Consider the following 16,029-nt stretch of genomic DNA (forward strand, 5'->3'; position numbering starts at 1 on the left):
GTGTTCAAATCTCTGTTCTGATTTGACCTTCATGAATAATCTTTTAAATTAGATCATATTGAGAAATATAAATACCATATTTCAATACGGTGCAGGGAAATAATTCACAATATGTTGTGATAATGCACATTTCCTTTGAAAGACTACTTAGCTATAGAATAGATTTTAACTTAAATTGACAATATATAATAAAATCTCAATTTTGTCACTTTAAAATGACCAAAATCTAAGGGTATCTATCTTGTTTTCAACATTACAAAATGTACACCATTATGAACATCTCTCACCATGGATGCAAATAATGTTCCTCTTGTTTATTACCACATTAACCTTAGGTACACCTGCGTAATGAAGGAGATCCAATACAAAAGCTGGACAAATTCCATTGCATTATACACAGCCAACTGGTCTCAGTCCACGCCGCTGTCTCTTTACGTTTCTTTTTTGGAACTAGGTTGCCAGGAACCCGGCTGGAAAGTGTTGGCGGTGCTGGTGGGCTCTTCGCTGAACTCCGGCTTGCCAAAGCTGGTGGCAGCTGCATGGCCTGCAGCCACAGTCCTGGATGGCGTAGCCACCAGGCCTTCCTCGTGTTCCTTCACTTTTAGAGCCAAGTCTTTCTCCTCCACCTCAGTGGCCTTCAGCTTTATCTGTACCCTGTAGGCCTCGTTCTTTGCTAGTTCCTGCATACACACATAGAAAGGACCATCATTTGGCAAAGAGTTGACACAAACTGGAATATCGTCAGGATTAGTGGAACGAAAAATGAATGAATGATAGACTAATCAATGGCCATGCAACTTTGCAAATGTTAATCTTAAGTTTCTATGTAAAGAAGCGGATGCAATAGGGGAGGGTTCACATTTTATGAATGCAAATAAAGAAGGGAAATGTGGATTCGTGCCAGTCACACAACTAGACCTCTAATTAAACCTGAGCTCCCAAAATAAAGAAAAAGAGAAATGATAAAAACACATTCTAAACCCCCACATTATTTGCACTCTTGGTTTAAATCTTTAACGGGGGTCCAAAAATCTGAGAGAGCATAAGGTGTGATAGAAATGAAGTAAAAGAGGAATGAAAAGAGATGCTGTAAGCAGATAGAAACCGCAAGATAGATTTTTAAATACACCAATTCATTTCCCCCTTTTTTTGGTACACAAAGCAGCATCTGCTTGAGTGTTTAAAGAGAAAAAAAACAAGTAAAGGAGAAACAGTGGCACTGCCAGGAACAAACGTGCATAAAGTAGGACATTCTGTATATTACAAAGAGTGAAATGTCTAATTGTCCACGCTTGGAAAAGCCTGCTCAACTAACATTCCTGCTCTAAACGTCCCCATCACACACACACACACAGAAACGCACACACACACCACCACTTGAGCCATGTCATAAAAAGGCCGTGCCGACTGGGCTGCTGCCGCAGCGCTCTGGCCTGGAAAAGCGAGCGACGCAGCCAATAAAGCAACACTTTGGGGGGAGAAGGGAGACAAACATACCAAGCTGCTTTTCCAGGCTGTTAATGACAGGATTTAATCCAATCAATTTATGTCGGACTTGGACAGGGAAGAGAAGGGTGACAAGGGGGTTCAGGGTAAATGTGCTGGGAGGGACGCTTTGGCCGGTCCAGCTGTCTATGAACGGACACGAGGCAAAGTAAATTGGAAGAGAATGTTCTGGCAATGCACTGGGTAGGGATGGCACAGGCACACCCTGGCAAGGAGAGACACAAATGTGGGAGCGAGGGATTTCCTATATGGAGCCACATATCGTTGCGGGGCCCAAATCCTTTCCAGCATTCTTGCGTTTAAAGAGCAATTAAAACCCAGAGAGAGAGAGAAAGAGACGCTGGGGAGGGGAGGAAAGAAAGGACAATCTTTCAGCATTCCCATGTAGGAGAGAACCGGGAACAAAACAAATGACGCAGGCGGGCTTCTGGTTTAACAATTCATCTCTTCGTTTTCAATACCAATTCTTTATTAAAGTTATGGAGGATCTAGATTCTAGAGCCTATCACGGGATTTGATGTCCAAGCATTTGCAGGGATAAAAACTATTCGCACTGTCAATGACGACAACAGACTACTCAGAATCGTGCACTAAACAAAGGTGGCGGAATTACACAGAAAAGAGTATGCAAATATGATTTTCAGTGTCACTGATGATGATAGATGTGGAGTTTTCATCCTTTTACTGTGAATTGAATTGTTAGTTTGTCATGAGTAGACAGCCAATTCATTTTAAATGGGAGATTCTGTGGCAAATGAACATCCTTTGGTAAAAAAAGGCCTTGTAAATGAAATACTGGTTTATCCGAAAACTTAATTCGAAATTTCTCTTCATTATTATATCAGGAGTTCTTGATTTAACGAAAGGACTTCTGTTCCTACGCTGGCAACATAACACATTTTCCAATGCAAGTCAGATATTACTTTTAAAGTAGAAATGTATTTCTATTTAGGCTAGCACATGATTATGGTTTCTCTCATAAGGCCATGTTTTTAAATAAATACAAAAGTGAAGTACAGATTCCTGAAAGGTTTTCTTCAGTACTGTCACAAGGTCACTTTGTTCAATAATCATTTCCCACTACTAGTTTTAACTAGGACATGGTGTTTATTTTAACACTACTCCCAAAAGTTCCTCATTAGAAAGTGAAAAAGAATGAACAAATCAAAAGCCTCTCCTTTCCCTTGAAAGCTTAAGCCCCAAGAGTCCAACCATCATCACAGCAGGGAGGATGCTGGTGCTGATGCTGTTTCTGCTGGGTGGTGGGCGGAAGTGCATGGCGATATGGGAGACGTACCTCAATAGATGGGGGCTCCTTCCTTCTGCCTCGGATCCAAGCTGCGGGAATAAATAAATAAAATAAAGATGGATAGTGAGAGCACCAATATAAACAAATCTTGCAGTCGAATTTAAAAGCAGCATGAAACTTCTTTTCAGAAAGTGGTACCATTTTTTTTTATTGGTGGACATGGTATTAAATGGAATTATGTTTTTCAATTCAAATATTTGGAGAGGGGAAAGTCAAATAAATTGCTGGGAATTGTGTTAGCGTATATTTTAAAACCCCAATAGAGCGAGCTTTGGTGGTTTGAAGAGTGGGTGTCTTAAAGATTTAATCCTTCCAATCTAAGTGTAATATTATGGCAAATATTTGTAAATATTGATAATGCCAATAGTCAGGACTTATATCAAGAGAACAATGACATAGACCGTATTTGTATGCTAACTTTCTTGGCCTAGGGAGTGTAACAGTGGCAACTTGACACTAGCTTCTCCTCTATGAGTGTTTGGTAGTATGATATTAAACTGAACGATTGAATTTCACTTTAATTCAGTTTGCAGCCCATTTAGACGGCTATACTAAATCAGCTGGACAGTTCTGAATGCTTACTTGACGAAGTTAATAAGGGCGATGTCTGTCTACGGGGGTTCTCGGTTACCGATGGATTTCCAGTCCTACTGAGACAATGTAATCAGAATTATATTGAGGGTTTATCCATGTCATTTGTAGGGAATGGACTAGGGAGCTGGCCATGGTACTAATAGCAAATATTTACAAGTAAATAAAACCCCTTTGGAAAAATGTAAAAATTGCATTCATTCCTTAACCTGGTTAAAAAAAGCTCCCCCTCTCACCTTAACATAGGTCCATAAGTGATATTTTCCATTACTAATGGTCGACAGGGTTTTCATAACAGTGTACTGATGTGCATACCAAGAGTGAACATTTGTAAGAAATACACTGCTTGGCAATAAATATAAAACAATCCCATTTTCTATAGGAGGCCAAATAACGTCTTGGAGCAGTGAGCCTTTGAGTCGGGAGGCGGGAAGCAGTTTGTCCACTTGGATTACTGAGGCGGTATCGACTCTGATTTCAGAATTTGAAGCACACATACATTCTGTCATTTCCAATCAGTACCTTTGTCCTTTTTACCCCTTCCTCTCTTGTGCCTGGATGTCTGTCATCTGCACCCTCTCTTTTTTTTATTATTTTTTTACAGAAGCTCTATTTTGGCTGAGCTGGCTTCATAGTCTAGCAGATTCAGGGAAGCCAGATAGAGATAGAGAGAGAGAGCGAGATAGAGCCAGAGAGATTCTACAACTCTTCCTCCAGCTAGCGCAGGGGATTCTGGGCCCTCTTTTATCCTCTTTCTGATTTGCATGCTAATGAAAATGCATGAGGGATGGGGCGAAGCAGGATGAGGGGTTTAAGGTGTATAAAGCAAGCCAAAGACAGAGGGAACCGTTTGTATCCACTTGTAAGGAACCCTACTTTATCGAAGCGCATGTATAACGCTAGGTGTCTTTGATATATACAGTATAGTATAGTAAAAAGACTGTTCCCAACCCCCATCTTGCAGCAAGAGGGTGGAATTAAAAACAAGGAAGACATCTGCCAAGGCCTCGGTTTGATGCTCGGAAAGGAACGGACACTCACCGTCCCACTCGACGGGTATGCTGCCTTCCATATATTCATACTCTGTGGGATTTGAGGCCTCCACCAACCGCTTGGCACGAAGGACTCTCCCTGGAACAAAAGGAGAGGGCACACGAGATGATGCAAAGCAGTCCAAACAAACAACAATGACTAGTCCCACACCCATACACACACATACACACATAACCCCCCCCCCCCCCCCTTGCTCACATATAAATACACGGAGGAATGACAGCGCTGTGACAGGCCATGGATGATTACCTCGTGGCCCCCGGGCCCTTCTCCTCGGATCTCGCTGAGTGGCTCCAAATCTGGGCTAAGCCTTTATGCAAATGAGGCTCCTTTTCACCCTACCAAGCACCCCCTCCCATTCCATCCCGACCGCCTTTTCCGACCAGCTCTACCAATGGCGGCGCTGCGGCTAACAATGCCCTCCAAAATCAACATCAAGCCGCGCAGGAGACAAAAGAGGTCAGATATCACAGGGAACAGTAGGGGAGGAGGGGGTAGGCACGAGCCGTGTGGAATATTAAGTGCTCTTTTTCCCTATCAGTGTACGGCACGAGGTACGCCAGCAGCAAGGCCGTCACCAATTATTTTGGTGAAATCTGCTGAATTGGCAAGTTTGGCTGGCACACAATGACAAGGAGACAACCACGAATGAGGAGGGCAGGTGGAGGGAGACTGAGAGTACGAAAGAAAATCACGGGGTGGCGTCATGAAACGTGCGATTGCTTTGTTTCCGCCGATTGACGCTCACAGGTAGTCGCATGTCCGGCTTCCTCCCCGAAGAAAAAGGATGGGTTGGGAGGAGGTAATAAGAGGAAGTCAATGACAAAGAGAGAGAGAGAGAGTTATGATGGATGGGAAAACATGGCTAGGAGGTAAGAAATGGATGGGTCAAGAAAACAACACGCTCTAAAAGACCGACAATCTGTCAGGATTCTGTCTGCGCTCCAGCAGTAGCTGACTGGACCCAGACTGATGGCCTTAATGCTCAAATATCTGTGGTGTGAGGATTAATGGACGAGAGCATGCCGAGTCTGAAGCGTTCAGCCTCCAGTCCACTGACTAATGCCATTACGCATTTTGCCCTTCCATCACAGGTATCTAACTGAACGCCTGCAAGCCACATTGTGCCTTTCACATCATATCATGCAGCTCAGGAAAAGCAGTCCTTTTTATCGCGAATTATTTTAAAAATGAGCTACAAAGTCATTATGCAACGGCACCCTGACAAAAGAGTTAAATTGATTCCTTGTTATACCTTGCATCCATTTTTGCCAAGCTATTTTAATCAATGAAAATTTTATGAACTCATTTATATACCCCCCCAAAAAATTGCCTAAGAAATGTCCTATTTTTTTAAAGAAGGATAAACAATGTACAGTGTTGTGCTGTATGCATATATACAATGAATTTAAATAGCAACATGATGAGTATCACTTGATCAGAATAGTGAGCTAGGCAATATATACTATTAATACTCAACTGGGCGGCTCGGTAGACGAGTGGTTAGTGGGTCGACTCCACAGATCTGAGAATAAAAGGTTAAATCCAAGGCCCGGATGTATACTTTGTGACCACCTAAATTATAAATCAGGTCGGTCAATTAGGCTAGCATTACTTTGGTTCCCAACAGATTGACATTACACGGTGTTGAAGAATCCATAGTAAGAAAAGCAACCCAAGACAGTCTGAGATTCTCCGATATTTTCTGAGAACCTGTTTTCCAGAACCCCCACACCACACAGCCCTAAGCAACTTCTACCTTCCTCAATCCATAATTTCAGAACAAAAACAAAAGCAAACAAAAGGCTGCGGTCTCCCGGCACAGCGAGCAAATACATTTAACAGGTATGCTCACTACGAACAGATTCCATTCATGTTGGTGTTTGTTGGGTGTGGGTGGCGGCAGTACAGTTATTACAAAAGCCCCACAAGCAACATGTTCAGTTACAGCTGATGCCGAACTAATACGCTTACAGAGAAGCGAAAACATCGTCTATATCTCTTTTCTCAGCTTGGTTGCATTCTCCTGTTCTGACATGGTTTTCCGCTTGTCTCGTTACTTTTGCAGCATGACTAAACCTCTCTCCCCACTGAGGCATTTATGGATGTGAAGAACACACAGTATGTAGATAATATTTATGAAACAGCTGATCTCTTCACCACATATAAACACATTGAATGCAAGCTAGAGGAGGTTCGTGAGCTAAATTGGTGCTCTGTTGGTAACCTCGCATTTAGAACAGCTGCACAAAAACACGCATAGGCTGTAGTTACACAACCGGGAATGGAGATGACACAGGGAAATGCACCATTTGTTGAAATTAAAGATAATAGTAATAAAAAATAAATGAAATTAAAAGCAATTGTTGCTTGGTCGGACATTAGTGCGTGAATCACCAGTTTTGCATCAATAAAGTGAAACCTTGACGCTCATGGGTTGATCTAAAAAGAGATACGTCTGCTCAAAAAGAGGGAAAAAACCTAATATCTCCCCAAAAAAATAAAAGAGCTAAAAAAAATCAAGGTGACTAATCGAAGGAAATCCATAAAAAAAGTCTCAACAATGTAAAATCCATTCATATGATGTTAAATTAAAGAGTTTTTGCTTACTGGAAGCTACTCACGCTATTCATACTTGAGATTTGTAGAGTGTATGTCTCAACAATGGCTGTCTTTACAGGGTGACTTTGACCTGTCTTTCTTTCATCAAATTGGTAAGATGGCCGTAAAACCAAGGGATAAGAGGAGAAAGTGTGTATGAGTTCTCAGCTTTGCAGTGTTATTTTGTGGCTTTCCATTAAGACTTTAACAGCTTGCATGTGAATCCCATTAAGCTGCTGGTTGATGAAAACCCAACATTTCCTCTACTTAAACTTTAATTAGAAAAGCTTTTATGACAATCTAATGGAGGGCTTTTATTGGGTATTAGATTAATGTAATAACATAATATATATCGATCGTTATATATTATATAGTAGTTGTATTAGGGAGTTGAATTTGTGCTTGTGGGTTGAGTGAGGAAAGGCATCCGGTGTAAAACTTGTATGCTCGGCCTAAGATGAATCAACTTTCATCCATTTGACTGAGAAAAGTGGATATTTTTCAACAATTTTCCTCATTGTTCTTAAGATGCTGCTTATACCCTGAAGTCATGTATTTTCCAGATAAAATGATTATTTCTTTAATCAATATAACTCAGATTTTAACCATTTTCATAGTTGCTCTTCTGCCCTGATGCTATCTCTTTTTTCCACCTCAATTATAATTTGTTTATTCATTTGAACTCCACTGACTGTCTTTATGCCTGTTTTGTCAAAGAATAAAAGTGGGAGAATTGAGGGCCCCCTCCCCATCGCAGAGACAGAGAGAGGTATAAAGGGTGTTAGGCAGCTCGCAATCTCAGCGGGACCCATGTGACAGCTCTGCCTCCTCATCATTCACAAGGGAGTACCTACTTACCAATAAGCATGCACGCACATAGGCCGGTGAACAGGAAGATTAACCTGGGGGACAGGAGTGAGGGCGCTGCCTTTCACCGTGAAGGACAAACAGCAGCATTGCGTCGGGGAGGGTGGTAAGGTGGGGGCTGGGGAAGGGTTCCAGCAGCTGTAGGAATGAAATCCCGCCGCATAAATATTCATTACCCCTCTCACCTGTCTGAGTACAACTCATCTGTGAGCCTGTACTTGGGGGAGGGGAAGATGGCGGGAGGAGACTTAGGGGTGGGGCAGTGAAGGATTCGATATGGGGGTTGTGGTGGCAGCATCTTAACGTGCCAATTGAATGGCAGGCACTTTAGAATAAGATACCAGCTGTGTTCTTAGAGGAGGCTGCTCTTTGAACCTTAGATACACCCTGCTAAACCCTATCACCCGCGCCAGTACACATTCTCATACACACACACACAACCAACTTGACACATCATCTCCCAGGTGATTCCCGCCAGGGGCGACCTATGAGATTTTTTTTCACCTCCGCAATGTCGTGGCGGTCGTTTCTAGGCTGTCAAGTGTTAGCTTGTTTGATGATTACCACAGATGTCAAGGAAGGGGAAAGGGACCTGAATGGAAACATCTGGAGAGAATATGATAAACAAATGATCGACGGGTAGACCAAGACCTAGCTGGAGATGCACCTGACCTGCAGTATGGAAAAAAAAAGGGGGCAAGCTGAGACGGCTCCTTTTGAATAACAAACCCAACATATTGGTTTAGTTAGACCGAAACTAGTTCTAAGCCCTTTTCACATTGGTGTAAACAACATGCAGTGTGCCACCATTATTTCAAATGAAACTGGAGTCTTAGGACTTTTTCCACAAGCAATGCAGACCATGCCATCAAAAAAACTATTTAAAAAAAATCAGGAGTCTAAAACAAAAGACCAATTTTGTGGTGTTTCTTTCAATTTGGAATGTTGATAGAGAGACAATGCATTAAAACTTAGGTTTGGCAATGAATTATCATGTTTCATTGCAGTCAGAATTATGAATTTGATCCAGTAGCACTGTGCATGGTAGAGGTTTTTAGTATTTCCGTAGCAATGTCAGCACCCCTTGACAAGTAGTGGAGGCAAAGGACAGGATCAGTGTTTGCTAATTTTGAACCATACCAAGGGGGTGAAAACAGAAATGGACACACTTTAAAAATGTCTGACAAAGCGTTGATTGTAGCTTAAGAAAAAGGGCATGTTAAACAAGCCCATCTGTGGGTCTGTACTGAGCCTGTTTTATTTCATTCCATGGGGATGGGCACCAATGGATGCATGGTAATGGAAAGCCTTATGAAGATTGAGTGATCCGATAAGCAACAGTGATACCAGGGAAACCAGGTACCAATCTTGACTCTCTTGCCTCCGATCCTTAATCTAACTGGGAGGGAGAATGGAAGGGGATGTGTGAGGACTGTAACCATGGATACCTATTAGCTGTGAGACTTGTGACACAGAGAGAGGTTTAGAAGGAAAAGGCCAGCCGTTGTTTTGCATCCGCTACGGAGCAGAGGAGGTTAGGCACAATCTAGGCCTTCTGCTACTCCTTGAACATTGTATTTTTTTACTCTTTTTAAAACGTTACCTCATTCTGACAGCCCCCATACTTGCTGATTCTCATGGAGGCTTGAGTGACTTGCAGAAAAAGAATGCCAATTTCCCCGGATTGTCACATTCGCCTAAACACAAGCATGCTTATGGGGAGAAGGAATATGCTGCACCCACTCTCTGAAGACTTCTTGAAGTCTGTTCAGTGGAAGGAAAACATTGTGGCGAGCCAGGAAGTAAGTGTCCTTTTGCATCAGCCTCGCTTACCCTTCTTCTTTATGTCTGTGATGTCCATACACCGAACTGTCCACCCCTTTTCATTCACCTCCATCACACTCATCCAACCCCCTTCCTCTCCTTTACATTGCACCTCCAGACCCCCTGCCTCCATTAACCTGCCTCCACCTTCTACTGTCTGCCCGATCCACCCACTAATTTCACCCTCTTTCTGTCAAAAACCCTCCTTTCACTTTCACTCTCCCCATTCTTCCTCTCTATCCCATACACTCCGTAATTTCACCCCGGATGTCAGCATTCTCCTTGTTCATTGTCACTCACTTTTTTTCTTCTTCTTTTAAACATTCTACCTCGTCTACCCTCCACACTGTCTTAGTCTTATCGCGGCCTATTCCTCTGCGCCTGTCTGCTTCATTAAAATGTTCCGAATAAGCGACAAACGGCTTTTCCTTCTGTGCCAGTCGAAACTTTTGGTGGAAGGAAGCCCCTTTGGATTACACAGTGTCTTTTGGCCTATCTTGGATGAACGCACAGTAGACAGTCAATTGCATCTATATATGAAAATGACTACGTCTGCGTAAATTCTCAGTCATGCACATCAATGTGAACTGCATGGTTGAATCAAAGCAAATGAACTTGAGGGTTCGTCGGAAAGAGTACGTTTATTTTGAGAGTTACAAGAAACAATTGCCAATGATTTGTTCAAGGAAAAAAACATTAACAGTGGAATTGGAAAGGGGCTTGATTTTTTCCCCCCTTGGTAGCATATTACCACATAAATTAATTAGCACAGACACAAGTGGAGTCCATGAAAAATTACTTTGAGCAATTTGATAAGCCATCTATCTAAAATACTAAGCAGTACAGTATCCGTATCAGCAATACTGTGTAGTCACATGGACCAGATCAATGCCAAAAATATGCATAATTACAAACGATTATTCTGCACTTAGTCTATCTCTTGTAAAGAAATGGCTGTCTTATAGAGAGAGAGAGAACATGGCAACATGGTTAGATGTTGATGACTTGTAATTTCTCAATTCGTATCACTACTATTTCATCTATCAGAAAAGTAGTCAATACAGTTTTTATCGTGACAGCCCTAGTTGTGGTAAAGGCAGAGAACTAGAGAAAACTAGATGGATGTAATTAGTAATTACATTTGAAAACTATTTTGTAATTTTGACCGTGGTGAATAAATTGGGAGGCACATTATTCAAAACACACAAAATTAGAATTGCTCATGTCCAGCAAAAAGGCTAGCAGCTGTTATCTTCCCTAATTAAACAGAATTTCTGATTCACATCAAAATCAGTCTGAAGCCCAATGCTGTTTATTTGCAAATGCAACTATTAAACACAGATAAAAAGACCCAAACCTTATCCTGAATAAGAAATCACACAAGAACCACCCACCCAGTAAACACCACACCCCTTTCAGCAACAAATAATCATGGCTTTGCAGATTTGTGCTCAAATTGAGTGTGCTCAACCCAACTTTGGATGGTTTAGGTGTACCCAATAAAGTGACTAGTTACAGTGAAGCCTCCCCAAGTTCAATGCAAAGACATGCAGTGTGAACCATGATGACATTGGTGGCTTTGCCCTACTTGTGATGCTGTCCCACAGGAATTTGTCGCCTTTTATCTTAGCTTGAGCATCCATCTTTCCAAATGCCTTTTTAATTTAGTAGTTAAGCCACTCCATGATGCTCCTTCTCTCTCACCCTCTCTCACACATACACAAAGACGCGTACACACACACAGCCTTGGCAAGCAACAACGTGTGAGATGAGCCAAAGACATTCGTGTCTATATAACGATTAAGCAACCTTCATTTAAACCTTGCGCACCGCAAAGCTGGTGATCAATTAGCGTGATTTACTGTAGCAGGTCTGGACATTGCCAACGCGCGGTAAACGGGGCTTTCATGTTCCTACTGTAGGGAAGACCTTCCTTCATGGCACTCGAGGGACAACTTGTGGCAGAATAAACAGTCATTTGGACCCACGTCTCCCTCTGCTGCGACTCTTTCCATGAAAATAAGCGGCTTGAATCAACGCTCTGATGACACACGGCCATCTGTTGTTGTGTTAAGTGTGTTAGGGCATGAAGCAGAGTGGGGACAATTGCTGATTCTTTTTAAATGCAGGGCTGATACAAATACAGACACATGCAAAGAAACAGACACCTCCCTCATCATCCCAAGAGTGGGCCATCCTGAAATAGCCGAGTGCAGGCCTTTTCAGTTTGGACTTCATAGGGGGAAGCTGGCTGATCAAATAAATAATAGACAAAAGGCATAGGGATAGTGATGGTGCGCCTTTTCTCTGACACAGCGTGGCACACCTCTGAGGAACCTCTGAATCCCCTCCATTCTCTGCACGCAGGGAGAGAGCAGCGATAGATTAAAACTGCATGGCAGACGCTGCTAAAAATGAATAGGGCTAAAAATACTCTCCTTTTCAGGCAGACATGAAAGCAAACTGCCTTTCCTCTGTCCGGTATTGAGCAGCCATTGATTCCCTGAGACAAAAGGCTACACCTCCTCAAAGAGGTAAGAAAAATAGCAATCATACAGGCAATTATTTTCAAATGCGCCTGCAGCGGCCGATAATGTCAGCGGGCCTCTTCGCTTTCTAAATAAAAAGGAGGCGACGGCAGACACCGGGAGCTGCAGACGTGCTTCTGAATGAGGGTTAGTAGTTGCTTTTCGGCTTACATCTGGCTACCATGACACGTTGCCCCATGCAGCGTAAAGCATAGCTGGCCAGGCCTTGGGGAGCTCACAAAGCCAGGAGAGACAGTGTAATAAATATTGATTCATCCTGCAATGAGCAAATCAAGGACTGGGATGACAAGCGGATGGACATCCAGTGGCTAGAGACAACCATCAACGGGCCAATATGGACCAGCAATGGCAGAATTGGGTATCTTTTGTTGCTCTCTCTCTCTCTCTCTCTCTCTCCCTCTCTCCAGGCACGCACTTCACTCTGAGGCCTATTCATTTTGATGAGAGACACTGGAAGAAGCAGAGGGGAGCTTCAAAAGAAAGTCCTCGGCTGAGCCCAACTCGCTGCACCATACTGAACTACTCTTCTGTACTGAGTCACAATCTTTGCTGGCAAAGCTTCAAAGTGGGTAGGGGGGTTGAGAGGCAGCAACAAGGGGAAGATGGGGGCCAAGGGGAGGATGGACTCACAGGCGTAAAATAAAAGAGGTCTGCACGAATACACGGTGAAACTTTGAATAGTTAAGTAGTAGAAGAGCCAACAAAAAAACAAACTTTTAACAGATGTGGAGTTTATATTTACAAGTTGATAACACTATTGCTTCAATGTATTAATTTACTTCAGTAATTGGGTCTATGGTATTCTTATCTGTTTTGATCTCCATCTGAAAAAATATACCTTTTACTTCTCTTTTAATTTTACAATATATATATTCCATATTATAAGACTGGAACCTTCTGTGTTATTGCTTATTTTTGTTAACCCTAGTATGCATTTTAAATCACTACTGTATATGCTATCTTGTCCGCCTGATGACATCATTTTAGACTACTGTAAAAACAAGGTCTTATATTTCAATTCCCATAATTTTACATATGCTCTTCTTATACAATTTAGATGGCCGCTCTTTGGGAGTTACATTAAATAGCCACCCAAAAAATCAATACTATAGTAGTAATAATAGACTAACAGGCAGTCGTTTTTTGTTTTTTCGTTAAAGTGGCCTTACTTTTTTGCTGACTAAATAACAGGCCTTATTCTGTATACATACACTTGTAGCATTAAAACATTATATTGGTGTGAACTGACTTGAACTTCTTTGTTAAATAAAGTTCTCATTATCAGCATGTTAATGGAAATAATTATATGTCGGCAAAGCCTGGCTTCAAATCACTCCCCTTTTGTGCCACCAATCCATGTTCACTGCCATTGGTATAAATCTTTTGAGGCGAGTGGCGGCTGATTTGCCAAAGCTAATAATGAGGCTCATCCTTCAAGTTTTCCAGCAATGAAAATGTACATTTGGGCCAATGTAGAAGTCCATTTTTTTATGTAACTGATGAATTTGTGGTGGCGCAAAGATAAAGGTGTACTGACCCTGGGCTATCGTTAAATGTAGAAAAAAAGACCAATATACCTGATCAAAACATGCAGTACCTTATACTTTTTCCACTTGGCTGAGAAAATAACAAGACGGCTGCATCCTTTTTAGTCCTCTCTTGGAGCAACTATTAAAGTCTTCATACATAGTTTACCACACGCAAGATTGCTTACGCCCCAGTTTTCTAAAGTTAACAGTCCGAGAGAGGTAGAAAATGGGAGCAGCAAAGCATGGATAAAGGTAGGAGGATGGACCATGAGCACTGGGGGATGAACAAATGAATAGAAAAAAGTAGGCAGAGCGGAGAAAGCTCTTCCTCACCCTGCCTGAACCGACCGCTGGTATGCAGCAGAGAGAAAAGCCCCGCGGTCCAAGCCTCAAGGCTTTGAGCCCACGCTCGGCCTATCAGTTTAAGATCAAAAAGAGCTCGCTTTAGCGAGACATATGGGCTGAATAATGCATCTGCTTTCATTTCCACAGGCATGTACCATGCCAAGTGGCAAGAAAAGGACGATGACATAAATATGGCCTATATGCCATAGGGTCGTTATTAGCAGTGCATCGGTGTGGTTGAGTGGGTGTGCTCAGGGTCCACTGCTATGTCTTCTCCATCGGGCCAGCGGTGTCAGTCTTTATCATTGGCCAGTCAAACGGTGGCCTGTAGCGTGATGGGAAATGGGGTTGTGTGATGTCTCATTTGAATAGTCTGACAGCCCACAGCCTTGTAATGAATTATAAATATGAGGTGGGCGCCAGTTTCCTTGGCAAACTGCAAAGAAAAAGGTGAAGCACAAAGTCAAGTTCAGTCAAAAGGAAACCATGCGTGGAAGCCTGCTGTAGGCTGGATTTCTTCTCACCAGACAAAGAAACAACTTCACACAGGAACAGTTAATTATAATTGAATGCATATCTCACATTCTATTGAATAAGGTTCACCATATTGTCTGAATAGTACTGAAAAATAATTGTGTACTGAATCGTCTATCCATTTTCTATGTTGATCATCCACATTAGAATCATGAGTGTACTTGAGGCCTGGTTGCCAGACAATTGCTGGAGTACTAAATCATGTGAAATTAGAAGTAGTTGTTTGCAATAGCCTCTTTTACATAGGGATCTTGCAATATCTTTGCATCACCTTCAGTAGGATATACTGCATTCGTTTGCTTAGTCTTTTATTACAGAGCCTGTAAATGTTTAGTCTAAGTTGTGGTATAAAATACTGCTTGCAATAATTCTCTTAATGCAACAGGGTTGTTGAAGTCTGTGTCACATGTTGAACTAAACATCACAGCCTGGTATTTGCTGAATTATGCTTACAAGACACACAAAATTAATGTTCACATGCAACAATGAAGTTAAAAGAAGTGAAAAATATCAGCATATTACAGACAGAACATTGATCTGACACTGGCATTTCTCACACCTAGTGTGTCTGTGTGTGTGTGCTTTAACAACTATTTGAGACATTATTCAAAACAGCAGATGAATAATGATACTGAGCCTAGCACCCCATCTAGCGACAAAGCGGAGGTATTACAGGGGAAGAAGGGCGATCCAGTCAAGGGTACTTGTACAAGTTTAGGGACAATTTTTGCAGATCAGTCATTATGCAGTTGACAGATTGCTATTTTTCTTTCGTGTCGTTTTTTAAAACAGAATCTGCACATTATATAACAAAGCACAAACAGCAATGCAGCTAGAATATGGTAGTATGGTAGTATGATTCACAGCGGGAGATAGACAGTATAGTAGGTGGACAAATACATACAAATTTAAACTGTAAGATCACGTTTTTTACATTTATTTAGACCAACTTTTTTATTAAGTAGCGTTTAGGATCACTCAAATTAAGCATAACATGGCTTACCAGTCCATGTCTTCTGCTCAGGGACATTGTAATACTTATTTCCAAGGTGATCTGTGCCGACGTGTTCTCGTACCACTCCGAACGTCCTCCGTAAAGCCCCCAAAATTTTGTTCATATTTACAGAAAAAAAGAAAAGGATGTAGTTGCAGTAGGAGGACCTTTAGCAGTCTGCACAGCACTTCACGAGTATTGTTGATCCAACTGTTCCGGTAGGAGTGAAAATACTGATCGCACTCCTTTCTGATTGGCCAGCTGTCACCAACGCCCCATTTTTTTAAACCTGTTATGAACTGGTACGGGCGGGGTGTTACTGAGAAA

At 42.0% G+C, this 16,029-nt stretch overlaps 1 protein-coding gene across 1 annotated transcript; it reads right to left on the bottom strand.

Moving 5' to 3' along the window:
- Positions 1-293: 293 nt before the first annotated feature.
- On the bottom strand, positions 294-15,961 carry LOC144215768 (NADH dehydrogenase [ubiquinone] 1 alpha subcomplex assembly factor 2-like). The gene is made up of 4 exons (XM_077744902.1): positions 15,712-15,961; positions 4,448-4,537; positions 2,804-2,844; positions 294-680 (listed from the first exon to the last, which is right to left on the bottom strand). Exons 1-4 carry the CDS (start codon positions 15,824-15,826, stop codon positions 432-434), a joined length of 495 nt encoding a protein of 164 aa, XP_077601028.1. The 5' UTR covers positions 15,827-15,961; the 3' UTR covers positions 294-431.
- Positions 15,962-16,029: the final 68 nt, after the last annotated feature.

This window comes from Stigmatopora nigra, chromosome 22, assembly GCF_051989575.1.
Source record: "Stigmatopora nigra isolate UIUO_SnigA chromosome 22, RoL_Snig_1.1, whole genome shotgun sequence".
NCBI lineage: Eukaryota > Metazoa > Chordata > Actinopteri > Syngnathiformes > Syngnathidae > Stigmatopora > Stigmatopora nigra.

Coding starts and splice junctions, on each gene's coding strand:
- LOC144215768 (XM_077744902.1), bottom strand. CDS start 15,826: ATGAACAAAATTTTGGGGGCTTTACGGAGGACGTTCGGAGTGGTACGA. Junction 4,538..15,711: donor TGAGCAGAAGACATGGACTG/GTAAGCCATGTT, acceptor CTTTTGTTCCAG/GGAGAGTCCTTCGTGCCAAG. Junction 2,845..4,447: donor CATACCCGTCGAGTGGGACG/GTGAGTGTCCGT, acceptor TTATTCCCGCAG/CTTGGATCCGAGGCAGAAGG.